This window comes from Ceratosolen solmsi, unplaced genomic scaffold (genome assembly GCF_000503995.2).
Source record: "Ceratosolen solmsi marchali unplaced genomic scaffold, CerSol_1.0 scaffold6, whole genome shotgun sequence".
Classification (NCBI taxonomy): domain Eukaryota; kingdom Metazoa; phylum Arthropoda; class Insecta; order Hymenoptera; family Agaonidae; genus Ceratosolen; species Ceratosolen solmsi.
In genome coordinates, this window is record NW_011948414.1 from 7315617 (window position 1) to 7337701 (window position 22085).

At 35.6% G+C, this 22085-nt stretch overlaps 1 protein-coding gene across 1 annotated transcript in view; it reads left to right on the forward strand.

Moving 5' to 3' along the window:
* Window positions 1-1990: 1990 nt before the first annotated feature.
* Window positions 1991-22085, forward strand: part of hyd (E3 ubiquitin-protein ligase hyd) — a 20704-nt gene continuing 609 nt past the window's right edge. Inside the window, exons 1-30 of the mRNA XM_011506783.1 lie at window positions 1991-2197; window positions 3817-4017; window positions 4526-4880; window positions 6093-6355; window positions 6715-6878; window positions 7314-7540; window positions 7625-7893; window positions 8155-8309; window positions 8398-8667; window positions 8869-9164; window positions 9232-9504; window positions 10191-10473; window positions 10760-10876; window positions 10965-11126; window positions 11289-11415; window positions 12081-12542; window positions 12808-13335; window positions 13456-13787; window positions 14029-14431; window positions 14521-14869; window positions 14943-15276; window positions 15740-15969; window positions 16418-16942; window positions 17476-17796; window positions 18221-18628; window positions 18846-19031; window positions 19115-19237; window positions 19507-19978; window positions 20257-20590; window positions 21338-21716. Coding sequence (XP_011505085.1) covers window positions 2136-2197; window positions 3817-4017; window positions 4526-4880; window positions 6093-6355; window positions 6715-6878; window positions 7314-7540; window positions 7625-7893; window positions 8155-8309; window positions 8398-8667; window positions 8869-9164; window positions 9232-9504; window positions 10191-10473; window positions 10760-10876; window positions 10965-11126; window positions 11289-11415; window positions 12081-12542; window positions 12808-13335; window positions 13456-13787; window positions 14029-14431; window positions 14521-14869; window positions 14943-15276; window positions 15740-15969; window positions 16418-16942; window positions 17476-17796; window positions 18221-18628; window positions 18846-19031; window positions 19115-19237; window positions 19507-19978; window positions 20257-20590; window positions 21338-21716 — 8610 coding nt within the window. The 5' untranslated portion in view covers window positions 1991-2135. The remainder of the gene's footprint in view (window positions 2198-3816; window positions 4018-4525; window positions 4881-6092; window positions 6356-6714; window positions 6879-7313; window positions 7541-7624; window positions 7894-8154; window positions 8310-8397; window positions 8668-8868; window positions 9165-9231; window positions 9505-10190; window positions 10474-10759; window positions 10877-10964; window positions 11127-11288; window positions 11416-12080; window positions 12543-12807; window positions 13336-13455; window positions 13788-14028; window positions 14432-14520; window positions 14870-14942; window positions 15277-15739; window positions 15970-16417; window positions 16943-17475; window positions 17797-18220; window positions 18629-18845; window positions 19032-19114; window positions 19238-19506; window positions 19979-20256; window positions 20591-21337; window positions 21717-22085) is intronic.

Genomic DNA, 22085 nt, shown 5'->3' on the forward strand with positions numbered 1-22085 from the left:
AACTTGAACTTTCTTTCCATTACAAGCAAATTGTTTTGTTTTTTGCTTTCTTTGTTTTTATTTAATAACAATTTAACATAAACAGAAACAAAAACAAAACAAAAAAAAAACCAAAAAAAAAACAAAAAAAAAAAAAAACAAAAACGAAAACATAAAAGCGTAAGAAAAAAAAGTATTCAAGATAATTTATGACATTTTACGTACAAAACAATAAAAAGTGCTTAAAGGTTTATAAGAAATAAAATAATAAAAAATAGAAGAAATAAAACAATTACTGGACAATTATGATACAAAAATTAATTAAATTACATTCCTCGTGTTTACAATTATTTGTCATTATAATGTTTATTAACATTATATTGTTTAAAATGTCATTTAATTCGAATATTACACAATTCTAAAAAACAATTACAAATTCTATATTGCAAATATTTAGTCTTCTAGTGTTATTGTAATTCAGATAAGAAGATTCCAAACAAATTCTATGCCTCGTATCTCTTAATATTACCTTTTCTCATATCTTTACTTATATTTATTAATTGAAATTTTGCTAAATAGGCAAAACAAAACAAAACAAAAACAAACAAAAAAAAAATGTGCACGCTTGTGTACCGTTGAACGTATTATTATATAATAAAATTATTATTAGATTATATATTGAAATATAATCAAAATTTGAGGGGATTGGATCGAGCAATTAATTCAAAGCTCCAACGTGAAGCAGCTTCGAGAGAATCATTTGCGAATGATTTTTCAGTTTGGTCGATCGTATGCACAATGACTTCTATTTTAATCACGACGTATAAGGAAAAAAAAAAAAAAAAATCAGAACAAATACCCATTATCTGCATTAACTTGAAATGAAATTTTAAACTACTATATGCTTCGATATTACGATGCTAATTTTAAGATATTTATTATTATTTTATATGTTATTTGTATTTTTATTTATAATAAGTTACGAATCAACGAATTTTTATCATAATTTTGTATCCTATTGAAACCCCCTATTATGTAATACACAATAATGTAGATAATTGGCAAATAATTCAATACGAAGTATAGAGCGTTTAGAGTTAAATGGAGAGCAAAAATCATGAACGATGATAGTGAAAGTCCACGATTATAATTGAATTTTATTACAGTTGACGAAATTATTAATTAAACGGTGAATTAATTTCCGTCCCTATTATTATTATTATTATTATTATTATTATTATTATTAAGTAAAAATTATAATATTATTATTAAAAGAAATGATCGGAAAAGATTGCCGGCAAAACGAAAGGATTAAAAATTTAAATCAAGTAAATTGAAAAACTATGTAAAAAAAAAAAAAAAAAAAAAAAAAAAAAAAAAAACAGAGAAAAGAAAAGGTGAAGAAAAAAATTACTTATGCGTGAACGCGTGCCTATAATATATATATATATATATATATATATATATATATATATATATACATTTGTACTCTAGTACTTAAAGCTGCAAATCGATAAAATATCGAACTTATCGAAGGACAATTGGCACTCTTGAGTCCGAAAATTGGCTTTAGCTTTCTTCTTCAATGTCCGTTTGATGATTTTACGAACGTTTTCCAATTTATAAACATTAAGCTTCTAATGCAAAATCCCTATCGCTAGCGGGAGCTAGAAGGAGGAACGAGGAATTGGTGCAGGGACGGACGGTTGCGTGAATAAACGAATGCGAGCAGCGGAGTCGGTATTTGGTCGATGAGCACGAGGATGAAATCGCGTAACTTCCATGACACGGGGAAGGCGAAAAATCGAAACTCCAAGGCGACGGAGCTTGCAGAGCTATTGGCTTTGAAATTAGGGAACAAGTGTCCCAAGCCCGCGATCCGATTCCGACATTAATATTCTTATTGCGCGATTCCATTTCTTATTCGCGCAGGCCTGCGAGCCATCTCCTTAGTCCAATACAACAACATCGAGCGGAATCCGATGTATTAGCGAAAGTTGTCCGAAGCTGGCTGTTTCTTCGAAACATGGCCGAAGATCGTTCCGTAGAGAAATTTCGCGTGAAGTGAAAAGTCAATAGAAAGAACCTGGCGAGTTGAGCCCGCCCGTAATAAGGGTGAGAGACGTGTGTTTCGCGCGTTAGCGTCCACGAACGTTATGAGCTCGATTCACTTTGCCGTTCATCCCCTGCCAGGGACGGACGACCAGCTCAACGACAGGTCAGTGTCTAGCCGTGCGCGACTTCCTCTCGATCTCCATTTCTTTTCGACATTTCCCCTCTGCCTCGCGATCGTACATCGGCTGCAGGCTCGGCCAAGCGCTCGACAATGGCCACGTCGACGACGTTCGCCCGTGTGGGGCGGCGAGGGGAGGGAGCTATTATCGCTGCCCAACCTGGAAACGGCTGTTTTCTTCCTCCTCGCCTTCTCGATGTTTTGGACATTCCGAATCTTAATGTTTTTGCACACGCGTGTATACGTATACGTGGCTCTGTGAATGCTTGCCCGCGCGCGTGTGCGATCGCTCTCGCTCTCGCTCTCTCTCTCTCTCTCTGGCGCGCGCGCCTCCGTGTGCGTGCGTGCGCCCGTGCGCGCGTCCCTGTGTGCGTAGGGATAGGTCGTGTAATTTTTATTATAATACGACTTTGCCTACTTCGGGGCATTACCAAGATCCCCATTTTTTTTTTCACTCTCTTCTCTCCTCTAAAGATCGAAATTTTTCTTACTTTCTCTCTCTCTCTCTCTCTCTCTCTCTCTCTCCTTTTTTCTTAAAACTTTTTTCTTTTTTTGATCTTAACATGTGTTGCCGATAGCGTAATTGTGTTTATACGACTTAATTCGAATGGAAAGAGCCTGCACGAGTCAATGCTTAATAAAGACTATTCATGCGTTGTTTATTATTACACTTGGCATTCTACACAACCTGACATCAATCGTTTTTAAATGCATAATAAGTCGTACATGTCATCGTAAAAGTCGTCATGATTTTTATTTCCATTATTTCCGTCTTATCCAAACAATATTGCAATTGCACGATTATCCTGTATCGTAACCCATCAATTCCTTTAAAAAAAAAAAAAAAAAAAAAAATAAATAAATAAATAAATAAATAAATAAATAAAAAAAATGAAATTATGTTAAATTGCAAAAATACAATTCCATATCACAAAGAAGGTATTGTATTCTTATCTTTATATTGCACATTTATTTTTATGCAATAAATTAGTGGGCAATCTTTTACATATATATATATATATATATATATATGTATAATATCTTTCAAAGCAAAAAATAATAACTAACGATCAAATTATCTTTCAGCTCTGCAATTTATTTCTTGCTTACAATTTTATTTCACTATCTACTTATAAATGTTACAGCGATATCTTTTAAAGGTGCCTAAAAAAAGTTACTTACCGATATTTTTTTTACAAATCCATCACCAATTTCTATTTGATAATTAAAAGATTGTAGTTAAAATTAATTTTGTTATAAAACTGCATTGTAATTTGAGGTTACAAATTTCAATGAAAATGATGATATAAATGTAACCAAAAATTCAATTTGTTAATAGTATAAATAAAATGAAAAATATATATGTACTTAAAATAATTTCTTTATAATCTTTAGTATTCATAGGTAAAAATGACAAAATATAAAAAGGAATAGTTATTAGAATATAATACACCAAATTAGATATTATAGGTTTCATTCGTTTTATCACATACGATAATAACTTATTTGAAAGATAAAAGTTTTTAAAAACTACTAGTAAGATTTATCGACGATTGACCTAACAACTTATTAATCAAACAAATATCGTTTAAAAATATTTTCAGATTAAGAGAAGTTGCAGAAAAAATTAACAAATATGGTTTTGTTACACCACCAGCCCTTAATGGACTTAAAGTCTCGGTTAAACGAATTGTTGTTGGACCATCACATGTTGGATTACTTATGGACGACAATAGAATTTGCCGTGTTGCATTCACAGTTCTTTATGACAGATTGGATTTGCGAAAAAGTGAACCAAGTAGAAAGTATGTTCATGTCGCAGCATAATTTTTTGTTTTATTATAATAATGAAAATACTATTTGATTAAGAGTAAAGTAATAAAATTAATATGCACAACTCTGAATATACATTGCCCATAAATTACATATACTTATTTAATAATATAAAATTAATTATTACATTCTGCTTACTGAAAAAAGCAATCGAAATAGGCGACTAAAGAATTGCTACTAAAATAATATTTAAGATACAATTTCAATCGTTCATAGCCACTTAATAGTAATTATACGAAGAAACAAATTTTTTTTAACTTATGTATACCGTTACCTTGTGAATTAGAAATATAATTACAATAAACGCTTTAGAATATTTTATATTTCTTAATGAATTTAAATTAATATGATTGAAATTATTGATGGAAGACTCTTATAGCAGTTGCTCGCACAAACATCCTGCAATTTTCATATCTATTAATGCCTTTGAAACGTAAAGTATTGAAGAGCATAACTTTTAATGCCATCGCTTCTTCACAGCACCAGCAAAAGTCACGTGGGAAATTCGACCACGGCGCCCAGCAGCAGTGGGAACACAGGCGGTGGGAGCAGCGGCAGCGCTGGGGCCAGCAGCAGCAGCAGCAGCAGCCGCGCCGGTATCTCGCGCTCGCGGGCCCGCATAATGCGCAGCAGCTCGGCCATCCGGGGTGGCGGTAGCGGTGGTGGCAGTGGGAACACTGGCGCTGGGGCTACGGGCAGCAGCGGCGGTGCTGGGAGCGGCAGCGGCAGTCGGATCGGACCGCCCGGCGTCATCATGAGTGGTGGCAGTGGCAGTAGCTCGAGACCTATCGTCTCCGTACCACCGCCATTCGTGCCGGAAGACCTCATATCACAAGTATGTACGGCCTTGGCCGGATTAAATCTCTTGGGCTTAAGAGCAGCGCGCTCTGCTGTTTGGTGTATTTCATTTAATCGTAGATCTCATGATGCAATTCGTGAGATCAAGTGAGTTTTCAAGTGTCCAAAGTGAAACAGTGTTATAGGGAGAATTGATCTTTAGTAGTGCGTTTGTGGGGTTGAAGGGAGGTGGGACAATGTTCTGGAAGTTACATTATCAATGGGGAATTATTGGTAAGCTAAAAAAACATTTACCATTGAATGTTTTTATTCAAAACTCTACATTACATTATAATTGAAAATCAATTATGTAATGTATGCTATTTAGATATTTTATTAATATATTTTATAAGGTGTTGCATTTGGCTTTTAAAAAATGTCTTATGTATGGCTTACATAAAAGTTGATAAAGTAAAATAGATTTATTGATATTTAAAAATGATATAGATATTAAAATTTATTTGTAAATTATTTTCATAAATAATATGTATATATATATATATATATATATATATCATTATGATTATTAAAATTTCCAAGTCATAGTTAAATCTAATTTTATTGACAAATAAATGAAGGTAGCATTGATAGCATTAATATTGTAACATATTTTAAACATAATTAATAATTATGTTAAAGAACATTAGAAAAATATATTGAATCAAGAATCTTTATATATCCTTATTTCTATATGAAGCAGGTGGAATTAAAATTTGTCAAAGTGCCTGTAAAACTGTTGAATACACATTCTTAATTTATCGGTCTAATTTCAATTTAATGACATACAAAATTATATTATTTAATGATTAATATATTATGATTTTTTCATTATCATCATCTTACAATTTGATTTTCATTGTAAGATTTTTAAGCATTTTATTTACATTAAAAATATTAGAAATACCATAGTTATATATATTATTATGCCTTAAGCGTTAAACGAATATACTATAATGTTGTAATAATTAAACTATGGACTACCAAAGTGGCAAATAAAATGACTCGTTTATACGTAAAATCATAAAATGAAAATATTTCATATATTCTACTGTTAATATGTATAAAATTAATTTATTAATAATTCGAATGTACAATGAAAAGTAATAATATATTTTATAGTCAGGAACAAAGAAAATTTTCAACAATACAGATTAATCAATATACAATCAAATATAATCAAATATAATATTTTTATTTATATTTATTATAGGCACAAGTAGTATTGCAAGGCAAAAGTCGTAATTTAATAATGCGCGAGCTTCAACGTACGAATTTGGATGTAAATTTGGCAGTCAATAATTTATTGTCAAGGGACGATGAGGAAGGTGATGATGCAGAAGATGCAGCCGATAGTTATGTACCAGAAGATCTTATATCATTATTAGACGGAGGATTTAGTAATGAACACTCGGTTATTATCGATGCCGATTCTATGTTTTCCGAAGATGTTTTTGGATATCCAGGAATGAGAAAGTATATAAAATATTTAAATCTTTAAAGAAAAATCCTACATATACATGTACATATATTTATTTGACTTTGTTGATAGATAATTTGTATTATTTAAAAAATATATAGTATTGTGTATGTGTAGGTGTAACAACAATTTGACCTCATTTGTTCCATCAGAATAAAATGTCATTATTATTTATGTAATTATTTAGTATACACAAGAATCTTAAATTTCATTTTACTTAATACTGCTTATCATTATTCTCACTGTTATGTTTTTTCTTACTATTATGCTTTTTCGTAAATTATAAATATTGAAGCCATGTATTCTATATATATATATATATATATACATACGTGTGTGTGCATAATCTTTTTAGCCGTGGTAGTTCATCGCGCAGACTTGGTAATGATCGAGACAGTGAAAGATCGACGGAGCGTGACAGAGATAGAGATAGTTTCAGTCGATGGAGAGATCGTCAGTACTACGGTCCACGACGTTGGCTCGAAACTGCCTTGAAAGACTCTTGGGAGAAAGATCCAGGTAATAAGAAAACAAATGCATATTTAACTTATGAGTTTTGTTTCTAAACGAGATATATGTTTCATTTTCAAAAAATTTAAAATTCATTTTGAAATAAATAATAGCGATAAAATTAATTCTAATTAATGATATGATTAAGTTTAAGTATCAGTTTTGAAATATTAATATTAATCAATAAATGTAATTTGAAAGAAATCTTAAATATTGAGTTTAAATTTTTTATCAAAATAAAGAAAGAAGAAGAAGAAAAAAAGTGTAATTTAAACGTAAATTTAATTCTTATAAATTTTTTCTTTCAATTACATTGACTGCTGCTTTTTTATGACTTTTGAAAATATATAGTATTTCTTAATTTAAAAAATCAAAATTCAAATTATAATACACATATAGAATGTTTTAAAATAATGATCGAGCTATTAAAAATAATTTTAATAGCTCAATGTGCATATTTTCTATTTAATTTAGATATTAAAAAAAAGGAGCTAGCATCTCAGTGTCCACTCTGGATATCCGAAGAATTGGAGTGGTGGAACGAACGTAATGAATCAGCCCCTAGGTTTGTACAAATAGCAGCCCTTTACAGCGAATTAATCGCAATCTCATCAACGGGTCAATTGTATCAATGGCGATGGTCTGATGCCGAACCATACAAACATCCAGATGTACGTCCATGATTTATTCATCTTTTGGTCATACATACGTATATAATTAATATTCAAACTATAATGCTTAACTTCACGTTTCAGAATTCTAACGTACATCATCCAAAAACTATAGCATTAAATTTGGTGAGTGAGAAGATAATAAACATATCCGCAACGGCAATTCGTTGCTCCGTTAGTACGGAAACCGGCAAAGTGGCAACGTGGCTTGATGAACTCTTAGGACACGTTGCTTCGAGATTGGAACATCCGGCTCAAGCCTTTACCGAATTCACGTTAGATAAAATTATTTCATTGCACACTTGTGCACTCTACACTGTTGCTCGTCTTGAAAGTGGAGCGCTTTATTGGTGGTTAGTATTTACTTTCTATTTATTTATAAATAATTATAAATACGTCGTGTGTTTGGTTTGATAGTTTCGTTTGACATTTTATTATGTCGCTGCATTAACTTTATTTGTATTCACAAAATTAGCTTCTCTGCTACATTTATTACAATACTAAAGCTAAACTATGAAAGATATTAAAATCAAAAACGATATCTTTATAGGCCATGATTAATTTAACATAAAAAGTGTAAGCACTGAAATTTTGATGTTTCGTATGTTTGCTAGGGGTGTACTACCATTTGCTCAAAGAATGAAATTATGGGAGAAATATAAAGCAAAGTCGAGAAAGCACAGACCGTCAACTGCTGTATCTGCCGACATAACTTATGGCAGCCACGTATGCATGAAAAATAGTCCTATATATCAAGCGGGAGCTATAGGTTAGTATTTAGTAATACTAGTAAATGAATGTTCGAAAGGTGATTATCAATATGCTTAATTAACCTAAAATTCTTACCTACGCATTAGGCTTTACAATAGCCAATGGTGTTCCAAAAGTCGTACAGCTTTTGTCGGCAGTATGGAATCTCGATGCGATCTGCCGTTTTAAAATCTTGCCCGCTGGCATATTACCACCCAATGTAGCAACGGAAAAGAGAGAGTCGAATGGAAATGGATCTTCGAACAGCAGTAATAAGACGAGTCACAAAGAAACAGCTGATAGAATTGATATGCCACCTCCACCATCGCCTGCTTCTAGTACATGCAGCGACACTGGCAGTATAACAACGAGCCACAGTAAGTTCATTCGAATACATTGTAACAATGCGTGGTTCGTCAAGATTTTCCGTACACTTACACTTGCATAAGATGCAAAAAATTTATTTATTTTATCAAGCAATCGGAAAGTAATATTTATTAACAATTCATAATTGAACGATAGCGATTTCACTGTTAAGTTTATGAAAAAATGATTAAGAATTTTTTTACTTCTTATAGAACGTCAAAAACGCGTTGCGCCCAAGAGTGAAGGTGAACCTGATCGGAAAGATGAGGAAGATTGGCATTTAAAAGACGTTGTTTTCGTCGAAGACGTTAAGACACTTCCGATTGGAAAAGTAATTAAAGTTGACGGCTGCTATGTGGCAGTTAAATTTTTTTCAAAAGATTCGAAGGAAAAGGAGAAAGAAACAAAGGATAAGGAATTTAATAATTCTGATTTCAAAGACGCAACAGCTGAAGAATCAACCAAGCTCCTCGCTGACTGTAGACTTCTCAGAAAGGATGAATTAGTGGTTAGTTTGATTTATTTATTGATTAAAATAAATATTGGAAAATATTTTCTAAACGAGTATTTTATAGGTAATAAAATCGTCTATGAGTTCCCGAGCTCCAGACTGTTTTCAACGTACTCCAAGACGTGTCAATATTGCCGAAGGTTCTAATGAGAATCTTCTGACAATAGCAACGGATGGTCAGGGTATTCATGCAATTCTACGCAGTGGGAGTAAATTAAGTTATGTTATTTATAATCTCAGCACTGGAAGATACGTGCAGGATTGTTACATTCCATCAGATATTTCTTCATTTTTGGGCTTACAACCACAAAATATCAGCTTAACCAGTGCTGGAGAGGTAATGTCAATAATTAATTGCCCTTATTAGTTTTATATTATACACAAGTGAGGATAACGTCAAATTATTTTATTTTAACCAAGTCAATAAAAATATGAAATAGTCAAAATGAAATTAATTTTGCATATTGTATATAATGATAATATGAATACATAATTACGATTTTATGTTAAATCAATAATTCACATATCATATGATTTATGAAACCCATAAGCATATTTATTTGTATAGCTTATATAATGAAATATATAATGTTTAATTAATATTTTATAGTTTAACTGATTTTTTTTTTTTTTTTTTTTTTTTTTTTTTTCAATTAATCAAATGCAAATTGATATATCAATATTTATAATTTCATTAGAAAGAAGAAATAAAGAAAGTAAATGATATAACTTTACATAAAGGTATGTAAACAAAGTGTCATATAGTGTTATTATAAATAAAACAAACTAATAACAGATATTGAAAAGAATGTATCCATATTAATTCGTGGATTTTTAAAGGAAGGAAAAGGTGAAAATAAATTGTAAGAAATATTAAACTTCCAATATTTATGTTCAACTATAAAAATAAATAACACACATGCGTAGTCGTAATTATTATAAAATTATTATTTATTATATATGAACTTATAAATACTTGTGTAATGGATTATTGCACGTGAGTAATACTCTTTCATATTATAGAATACCGAATGTTCAATGATTCTTCGTGATGGCAATAATACAATTTATCCAATCGCAAAAGATTGCGCAGATGCCATTCGAGATCCAAATTGGCTAGATTTAGTACCAGTGTTTTGCATTGGTGCATCGACCATACCAATTCCAAGTATTCCAGCAATGAATCTTAAAAATCAAGTCGCTGTCATTGCACTTGTTTTCGACACTCTTTTACTTATGCCTCGAATTTTGAGATGCGATTATGATGGCGTGAAACAAATTTTCGCCAATTTAGAACAGGATTTAAGTAAGTAAATTAATATTAATTCATGGATAAAATAATAATGTTATCCACTAATATTTCTATAAAGTCTTGATGAGGTTTGATTTGTAATTATCATGAATTGTAATTACCAGCGGATATGCTTTCGACAGCATTGTATTTAAAATATTGTATTCCTAATTAATACTGTAGTAGATAGTATAATGATTTTTACTTCAATGTTAAACTGCAATTGGGAATAACTTAATATATATAAATAAGTTTCATATATTTACTTTATATCTTTATATTAATTAATATCTTATCGCAGAGGCAAATGCTGCTCAAATGCAAACAATTCTCAATGAACGTTGCGATGGCAATCGTAATATCCTTCATGCCTGCATCAATATGTGTGCTCCCACTTCCAATAAGGAAAATGACCAAGGTAGCCTTTGCAAAATGTTATTAATATTCATCGCTCTTTGAGTTATTGTTTTTAAGATATTTACATGATGAATTTTTGAATGGTATAGAACACGAATTAGTTACAAACACAGTAGACACCAATTCCGCTCCGATAGAAGAACCCATTCCTACATTAAGTTGGCCTCCAGAAGCTTTTGACAATACATCGGGCGAAGAAGATTCATTACTTGGTATTGGAGCCACTAGCATCTCCATGATTAACAAAAGTGGTATGTTTACATGTACCGATGTGTACATAATTAAACATCAATTATTAGATTTAATCGTTGTTAAAATTAGATTTTAATTTTAATTTTGACATTTTAAATTAGATCATCATTGATTTAAATTGAATGGGATGTCATTTTTAAGTATTTATAAATATTTTTTAGGATCTGCTGCAAATAACACCTACATAATTGATTCTGTTGAAAGACGAAATAATGCCCTATTAATATTGAAATTTATGTGCGAGAGTCCAGTTTTAGCTCCACATCTAAAAGAATTACTTTCTGCCAGGTAAATAGAGCGAGCCAAGAATGTTAATTTTATTTTTTAAATTTTATTTGCTATGAAATTCTATTATAATTAAGGTTATATGTTTATTAAGTATTTTGGAATTTATCCTATTTGTATTGAGAAATTAGGGCTGATTTAATACATTGTTTATAGTTCCGTATATATAAACATATAAATCTATGCCATTTATGCTTACATCGTACTTTGTTTTTCTTTTCCACTACTATTTATAATTTAGAATTATTTTTGATTATGCGAATGAGAGATAGAATTGGTGTGGTTGAGAGCTCCTATAGTACATTTGTATTAACATTAAGAGTGGGAGTAAAGTGCGCATAAAATACACCAGTTGTGGTCTAATTTATGTGTGGATACAAGCGGGACCTTTAAATTTTGTTTCGATGCATTAATTTTAATTTTAAATTATCATACAGGAAAATGCTTATTATTACTATCCAATCGATATTAATGTAATTATATATGTAATCAATGAAGAATATTTTCCATACATTAATTTATAATTGTCTTAATTTGAATTCATTGGTGGGAGTGCTGGAATTTTGATATTCTTCACCAAAATATTGCACCGTATCCTTATAAAGTAGTCGTAGATTCGAGCCTCGGAGTACAGTAATAATACACAAAACTAAATTTCAATGTTATAGAGATGCCCAGGGTCAAACACCTTTGATGCTGGCCGTTTCAGTCCGCGCATACCACGCGGCCCTGATAGTTCTCGATACAATCCAGCGAGTAGGAAAAGACGCGAAGGACTGTTCCTCGATGATTCTGCCATCGGATGCGAATCTTGATCTCTCGCCTCTCTTTGTCACATGCTGCAACGACACGTGCAGCTTTACCTGGACGGGTGCCGATCACATCAATCAGGATATTTTCGAATGTCGGACCTGCGGTCTTACTGGCTCGCTATGCTGCTGCACCGAATGCGCGAGGGTCTGTCACAGAGGACACGACTGCAAGCTTAAGCACACTTCGCCGACGGCTTATTGCGACTGTTGGGAGAAGTGCAAGTGTCGTGCACTGATTGTCGGCCGACAGAGCGCCAGATACGATTTGCTCTGCAGACTCGTCACTAGTACAGATCTCGCTACCAAGATCAATTCCAGGTGTGTGCGTTCGCTAGCAATTATTAACGAAGAGATTGTAAATTCTAAATTTCACTGCTATTTTTGGCAAATATATGAGCAGCTGCCTCGGGAACAGATTTAAAGATGTCCAGGCATTTTCTTTAACGGTTGTTTGATTTTTACAAAATTATGTTAAAAACGGGCAAAAAAAAAAAGTACTAAATTTAACTTAATGGAAGTTAATGGAAATGCACAATCAATGTATAATTACGTGATGGTTTAACAACTTATGAAACTATTGCAGAGGCGAGTCGATCCTTCTGTTCCTCGTGCAAACAGTCGGTCGCCAGTCGGTAGAGCAACGTCAGTTCCGTTCGGGACCACGACAGCGCTCGACCTCGGCCAACCGGAAGAACCCCTCGTCGGACGGCATTTGCGCGGACTCGGATATGCCGGAGCACGACCTCGAGCCGCCGCGATTCAGTCGTCGAGCCCTCGAGCGTCTTCTCAACGACTGGCCGGCAGTGCAATGCACAATTATGTCCGGAGTCCACGAGAGCGTTGCCGAGCAGCTGTTCGGCGACCAGGGACAGACCTGCAAGCAGAGCGGCACTGCTCTACTCGACAAATTCACATACTCGCTGTTGGTTAAATGCAGCGCCGAGATGCTCGACACGTTGCTAACGACGCTCATAAGGGAGCTGCAGAACGAGAGCGTGCCCGGGAGGCTCGAGGAGGCCGTCGTCGTAGCGAGGAGATTCGTTAGATCCGTGGCGAGAATCTTTGTCATTTTCACAATTGAAATGGCACCCAATACGACGAAAAGGCGCAGGTGAGTGTCGCGTAATCAGCGCTCGTAATGATATTGTCGATCAAGGCAATCGATAAAGCGACATTATTGCAAGTTCATAAAGTAATTAATGCGCTGCGTTAATGTCTGGTGGTGTTTCAGTGCCAGCCAAGCGTCGCAGCCATTGATGAAATGCCGACGGATATTCCAAGCGCTGATCAAGCTAGCGGTCGAGGAGCTTTGCGAAACCGCCGATTCCCTTATAGCACCGGTTCGCTTGGGCGTTGCTCGACCAACCGCACCCTTTAGCCTCACGAGCTCCGCCATCGAAGTAATCAATGGCTCGGAGGAGTTATTTTCGATCGAGCCCCTTATACCTCACAGTGGCGTCAACTCGCAAAGCTTGGATTCCACGCTACAGGCGCAGCAAGGAAATAACAACATAACGATTAACCGAGATGTTTCAACAATGGACGAGACCGAACCAGGTGAAGGTAACGGCGACGTCAATGTACCTAAAGTAGAGTGACCTAGTCGACGAGGACGACGCGAGCACTTTATATAATTTTACAAAATTGTTTGACATATCCTATCCAACGTTCATGTCGTGTTACATTTTAAACTTTTTTTTTTTTTTTTTATCGAGCCTTCTCCTAAGTGTCCTAAGTGTAAAAAAGTAGTTAGTGGCCAAGATAAATTGTTATCGATAGCCAATGTAATGTTTGCGTTCATTAGAAGTACCGATGGATCTCGATGGTGACATTAGCGAACACGAAGAGTCATCTGCAGTGGTTAGTACGCAGCCTCTTGGTGAGGTGGACAGTGGCGCTGGGGGCACGGGCGAGGAGCCGGCTGGCGATGGTGAATCCGACACCGAGCTCGACTTGCTCGTTGAGGCGGAAACCGAGTCCGATTCGGATGACAATCACAGTAATCAGGATGCGGCCTCGGCTCAGCGCAGTGTTCAAACGGGCGCGACCGCTGGCTCGGACGGTGGCATGAACTCGATATTACTGTATCCGGAGGACGAATCCGGCGAGTCCAGCCAGCAAGAAGACGACGAGAGCGAGGCGGGAGAAACCGACGAGCAAGATACGGAAGAGTTTCAAATCGGCGACGAGCAGCTTGAACGACGGAGGTTGGCTTTTAACGAAGAGAATTTAAAGTCCGTCTGTGCGTTCGCGTAAAATGCGGGGGATTTTGTTAACGATCGTTTTGCATTTGCAGTGGCTCGACCGGGCAATCGCATCGCAATAATCTGGCACCAGTCTCGATGCAGTGGGCTATTCGTAACAGAGAGTCGAGCACGCGAACGTCGGGCTTGAGAGTGACAGGAGGTAGCAATTTGGTATTCATTGATCCATCGTCGCTTAGACGCTCGACAGCGACGTCGGCTGTACCCGCGGCTCAAGAGCCAATAACTATGGGCACGACCGCAAGCTGCTTAGCCAGAGCCTTTGGCATTGTCATTCGACAGATTGCCGATCTGCTGACGATGATGCAGGACTACAAAATGGTAGCTCCATCATTGCCAAGGACGTTGGAAGTGACTTTTTTGGACGCCATTGGCTTACAGGTTCGTTGCTCCTTCGTCCTCTCGTTTCGCCCGATCGATGCGAGCATTATAATTAAAGAAATATTTTTCATAGATGTACTTGGAGGCACACTTGAAGCCAACCTGGGACTGGCTGCTAACGGTAATGGACGCTACCGAAGCTCAATTACGATTCGGCGTTTCGTTGACGCGTAGTGCTGATCCAACGCACCCGGAGCATCCTCTCAATAGCGCGCCCACCTTGTCCGGTGGCAATTTTACAGGCTTGTTGAACTCGGCGGCCTTGTCACTGTCTCTGCAGGGTACTTCGGGCAGAAACGCGCGCACCGGTATAACAGCAACGTCCAATATTTCCACGTCGCAAAACTCGACGCGAGTCACAGTTGGTTTTACAGGAGTTAGCGAAGCTTCACGCACCAATCGAGAACGTAAATATATATATATACACATATATGTCATTACAGGAATTTGTATAAATTTGATGTAAGCGGGTTTTGCAAAAATGACTTGACTCGTTGTAGTAACTGTTGGTAAAGTTAACTTTTACATTTTCTTTAATTGAATCTTCAAAATTCAAAGACAAATTTTTTGTTAAGTATATTTTTCCATGAAATATGGATTAATTTAAAGCAATTAAGGCAATCAATTAAAACAATATTTAAATCATTTGAAATATAGGATAATAAATAATAGCTTCGAATTATTTATGAAAATAATAGTGTAACGATGTTTTGTAACAGCGGACTATTGCAACTATTGATTCGTTTTTGTCGAAATTCAGTTGATCAACAATTCTTTATGGCAATAAGCTGCTGGGCCAAGCTCGAATGATAAATTTCAGAATCAATTCCAACGAATTCATCCATTTTCAAATGCTTTTAACAATTCTAGGCGTCGAGGCACCATCTGCCAGGCGTGAATTCTTGTCTTATTGTTTGTCGCTCATGCGTGCTCACAACGGCGAGCACAGAGACAGTTTACCAGTACTTGATGTCTCGGCACTTCGACACGTCGCATACGTATTCGATGCCCTCGTGTATTACATGAGATCGTTATCAGAACCGCTTTCGTCGAGGGGTGACACACAAAAGGAAACATCCGATCCAGCATGGAATGATCAAGTATGATTTAGTTATTACTTTAAATAGACTATGACTTTATCCCGAATGTCTTTATTATTCATTATTAATATTTAATATTAATACCTTCTTTTTTTTTTTTTTTTTTTTTTTTTTTTTTAGAAAAGCTATGCCGATAATTTATTGATTATTTAATGATTTTTACTAGAATATCATAAAACTTGATAAAACACAAATGTCTTGGTTTTAACTTTATTTTATATTAATTACTTATAAAAAAAAAAAAAAAAAAAAAAAAAAAAGATGAAAAATATATGGAATATTAACATTTTTATCTTCTTTTTTTTCTTCCATACATTGTATCATTCCTTATAATAACTTGTAAGGAGGAATTTAGGAGAGAATAAATTCTAAAATGTACATTAAATATACATGCAGTTTGAATTAAATAGCAAAATGTTAATGCGATGCTCGTTAATTTTTCGTGTAGGACGAGAACGATAATGAGGAAGCTGAGGAAGACAGTTTGAATACCGCTACGACAATGGAGACAGACTCGGTAGACTACCCGGATCTCTTGAATATACCGTGCGCCTCGAGTAGTAACAGCGCCGGGAACACGACCAGCGGCAGCATAGCCAAGGGACGAAAGCACCCATTCCTTCAACGCTCGGACTCGACGCTCTGCCTCGGCTGTCCGCCCCTTGACCCCTTCGACACCGCATTGTCCGAGGCGTTGCCGCTCGCTGACCAGCCGCACCTTTTGCAGCCACACTCGAGACGCGAGGACCTATTTGGCGTGCCCCGACAGACGTCGACCGGCACCACGACCAGCTTCGAAGGTTTACCCACGAGGCTCGGACTCTCGGCCAGGAATGTCGAGGGCCAACTCAACTCGTCCACCCTAATCCTCGGTCATGCTCTCGAGCAGATTGCACGAAATCACGGACCGTCTGCGGGCAACGTTAATACGAGGCATGGAGGTGGCGGAGAGCCAGGGCCCAGTAAATTAAGCGTGAGTCCACTCGATAAATACCCTCATTTCAACGACATTTCACATAAATAAAATAGCGTATATTTTATGAATATGTTGCATACTTAATTTACTAGTCGCTTACTTTATAAAGGGACAAATTTTTCAATTTACCTACTAAAATTTTAATAGATTACAATCTATAATGTAATATCTATTATAGTGTAGTTGCATTATTAAGATTGATTAATGAAATTAAAAATTAAAGTTATATGTTATAAATCTTGTTAAAAGATTTAAGAAAAAAAAAAAAAAAAAAAGAAAAGAAAAAAAGTAAATAAAAAGCAAAGAAAACTCTTCATCGATAATCATTAAACTATATAAATTTATGAATTATTTTAAAATTTATTGTACACTTTTGTATATCATTGGGATGAAAAATATTTTTCCAATGTCACATATTTAAAAACATGTAATATTTACAACTTTTATATTGAGTTTTGGCATATCGTATGTAAATAATGTTAAATTGCCTTTTCCTCGGTTGAAATTTCATAAATGTATTGTTGTTCCAGGAGAAGCCAAAATTATTTAACCAGCCAACCGAGCCAGCTCAGGCAACCATAGCAGTTGTCGAGCAGCAAACCGATCGAGCCCCTATAATTGTTTCGCCAAATAATCAATCCATGGATATTGAGACAAACAGCAATAGTAACAACAGCCCTCCAAAGTCTTCAGCCAGCGGTAACAGCAGCACTAACGGCAATAGTAGTAGTAGTAACAACGGTAAAGATATTTTATGTAAGGTCGAGCGCAGTGTCATAGTCCGTGCTGGAAGTAGCAATAGCAATAGCAGTACGTGCGCCACAGAGTCTCCGAATAATGTAAATAAACAGGTAAATGGTCACCCATTAATGAATTAGCCTTTTTTTTTTTTTTTTTTTTTTTTTTTTTTTTTTTAAGCCTTTGCTGTATAAAGAAATGTCAATTGGCTTTAAAGAAATATAAATATTTTGTCGAAGGCAATAAATGTACTCTCTATTATTTTTAAGCACATTACACGAGTGATGTGTAAGGCAAAGGTTATTTGTAATTGAAATCGTGCTTTAATGAAAATTGATACAATTGGTTACGCGTAAATTTTCAATGCAGAAGCATGGAAATCTTGTGAAAATCATTTTCTTTAAAACGAATTCCAATAAGCTCGTTCTTATGAATGAATTAGCAATTGGTTGGAAATTCATGGAAGTACTTAAAATGATTAGAACGGGGTAATTTCTAATGTAAATTCTTATGTAACGAATGGAATTTGGTTGGCAGTCGAACGTCATCAGCCCAGAGGTGCTGGTAGCTGGTGTACAAGGTGAGGCGCAGACGGTCGGTGCGAACGAGGAAGTCGTGGATCTTGCAAGCACGGTATCGGCCCAGGAGATATCGGCACACGAAACGGTTGAAACGAGCCAGGCACCGGCAGAACCAGTCGTCATACCGCCAACACCCGCGAGAGCGCACGTCTCGAACATAGGAACCAAGATCTCGCATAACATTCTATTGGGAAGGTGGAGGCTATCCTTAGATTTATTTGGTAGGGTTTTCATGGAGGATGTGGGCTTGGAGGCTGGAAGTATAGTATCGGAATTGGGCGGATTCCCGGTAAAAGAAGCAAAATTCCGGAGAGACATGGAGAAGCTAAGAAATTCACAACAAAAGGATATCACGTTATCGAAAGTGAGTCATAAACTGTTAAATAAATTTTGCCATTTTCATTCGTCGTAATATAAAATATAGAATATGTTGCCAGTAATTGAAAGAAATAAAAGAGAGAGAGAGAGAGAGAGAGAGAGAGAGAGAGGTGGGATAAAAGAAAGAAAGAAAGAAAGAATGAAAAAAAAGTAATATATATATTTAATAGAAACGTAATTGCAAATTGATTTATCGATTCAAGGTGGAACGTGACAGAACACAGCTTCTTGTCCAAACGATGAAAGAATTAAATACACAGTATAACCTTTATAATAGGAGAGCGTCTAATACACCGCCCTTAGCAGTGAGTCGTGTAAAAGTCACATTCAAGGATGAACCGGGGGAAGGTTCGGGTGTGGCACGTAGTTTTTATACTGCAATAGCAGAGGTAAGCGAGAGTTTGAAATGGATTTTTTTTTGTTTTCTAATGAATTTGTATCAACGTAATTTTTATTATTAAAAAATTTACAGGCAATTTTAGCCAATGAAAAATTACCAAATCTTGAGGCAGCACAAGTAGGATCAAAATATGCGCAGTATAATGTGCTACAAAAGTTAAAAATCAAAGATCGCGATCGGGATCTTCGAAGACAAGTGAGCCACTTCATACTTATATCTTCTTAATATCGTCATTAAAATTATAAAATTATAAAATTATTATATTAGGGCTTTTTTTTTTTTTTTAACTCTTTATAATCTGTAATTTTCTGACATTCATCCATCGATTAAAAGGGAATAAAGAACTAAAATTGTGACTATACGGCTAGTGAATAATGACTCGGATATGATTTTGCCATTAAAATTCATGCACATTCGTGGAAGCAACGGCCAAGGAAAGAATTATGGACTCTTGATATTTTTAGAATCCTCGTTCATCCGGAAAGTGCAGAGAATCTCGTCGAGCTTTATCCGTCGAAGCTCGTCTCTTCCAACCCTCCACTTCATTAAAGGCTCGTTTATTTCATCCCTCCACGCTACTCGAAGGCTCAACCTCCAACCCCGGCAATTCCTCATCCGCGGCCGACCCGCCATCTTTCGGACATGCCAACAATGATCACCTGACGATGCATCAGCAGCAGCTCGGTGATCGTCTTTATCCAAAAGTCTACGCTTTGCAGCCGATGCACTCCGAAAAGATCACGGGTATGCTACTTGAAATGAATCCTGCACAGTTGTTAATGCTCCTTGCGTCCGAGGAGTCATTGAGGCAGAAGGTCGAGGAAGCCTTTGAGCTTATTCTCAGTCACAATCAAGGTCTTGCTAGTGAGGCTCTACTTGATCTTGATGTTTTCAATCTGACCGAACGCTGCGGTGCTAACAAGAAAAAGCAATTAGGTACGATAACCAGTGCGGCAACAAGAGCACGTAAAACATTCATAGTATTTATAAATTTGATGGTTTGCTTGACCGATTATTGGTAAAGGGAGACGAGAACTTTTACTGTTAAATTAATCGTACAAAATTCTATTTATCATAAGTTTTGTCTATGCGCGCGTGTTCGCGCAAACGCAAATTATTTCACCATTCCGTTGTCTTGCCGTAGTTTTGTAAGAAAACTTGTATCATAGAAAATAAATTTCCCACATTTAAAAATCCTTTTGTCGATGTTTTAGAGAGCTCGATTGCAGATGATACGGAGGATAACGCTCCATTATTTTACGCACCGGGAAAGCGTGGATTTTACACGCCAAGGCAGGGGAGAGCAAGTTACGAAAGACTTAATGCCTTCAGGAATGTCGGACGACTCATTGGACTCTGTTTGCAGCAAAACGAGTTGTGTCCTATATTCTTGAATCGGCATGTATTGAAATACATATTAGCGAGGCCAATAAGGTTCCACGATCTTGCATTTTTCGACTCGGTTATATACGAAAGTTTGCGGCAGCTCGTCGTCGATGCCGAGATTACGAACAGCAGCAATTTGTTCCATTTAGAGCTTACCTTTAGGTGAGTAATGATGGGTAATGAATGAAGAATGCACCACGAGTAATTCAAAAGCAAATAAATAATATTTTCACGTACGTCACATGTCTGGATATTATTGTAGCCTTGTATTATTGTCATAGACGTAAAATTATTCAAATAGAGGAAGAGGCAATGCAATAGCTATTAGCTCCCCTTAATTATATTATTGCCCACTCTCCTCGATACAATAAATATTTTTGTCAATCTTTTTCTCAATGTGAACTTTTAATTTAAAAGTGATATAGAGCAATTGTATTGAGCCCCGAGTCTCGTATAAAATATTAAATAAATATTACAGCGCATAAAAAACATCAATAACCAATTTGTTAATTAATTTATTATCAACTTTCGACATTGTAGCAAAGTGTGTATGCAAATGAAAATAATTTTCGGTATTTATAGCGCGGCGACACACGCCGCTTATCATTGTACACGTATTATTTACTTGCCAAACTGTTTTTATAATCTAAACTAATCCAAAGAGATGGATAATTGAATTTTTTTTAAAATCTATCAATTAAATATCATTGCCAAAATATAAATATGACAATTTTACATAAGAATATATTAAATACTAAATAATTTTTCAATGACAATTAGACATTAAATTTTAATTAGGCGATATTATATCCAAAATGTATGAAAGAAAAGAAAAACAAGAAATGAATTGATTCGCAAACTAAACCTTATCTTAAACTTATTTAATATAAGTCTCATTTATCATTTCAGTATTGACCTGTGTCCGGAGGAAGGTGGCGGCTCGATAGAATTAGTGCCCAACGGTCGGGATGTCGAGGTAACAGCCGCCAATCTCTACGATTATGTACGAAAGTACGCAGAAGTGCGGATGATCAAGGTTCAGGAGAAGGCGTTAGAGGCGATACGCGAAGGTGTGTTCGATGTTTTACCGGAAGGCGCACTCGATGGACTTACCGCTGAGGATCTGAGACTGTTGCTGAACGGAGTTGGCGACATCAATGTATCTGTGCTCATTTCGTATACGTCATTTAACGACGAGTCCGGAGAATCGACAGACAGACTCGTCAAGTTCAAACGTTGGCTTTGGTCCATCGTTGAGAAGATGTCGCACGTCGAGAGACAAGATTTGGTGAGTAGCAATTTGATTACCCTCTCTCTCTCTCTCTCTCTCTCTCTCTCTCTCTCTCTCTTGTTTATAAATTCAAATAGATGTATCAAAAAAAAATCTTTCCTTTTTTTGGGTTTTTTTTTTTTTTTTTTTAAGTAAGTAAATACCATTTTAATTTGTATGATTATTAAGAAAAATAAATTTAATTATGTCATAAGCATCTTGGAAATTTTATTCTAGCCTATTTTAGCGAATAGCTAATATTAAAATTAAGTTAAAGCTAGCTAGCTAACTGCCTGACTACCTACCTACCTACCTACCTACCTACTTATCTACCTACCTACCTACCTACCTACCTACCTACCTACCTACCTACCTACCTACCTAACC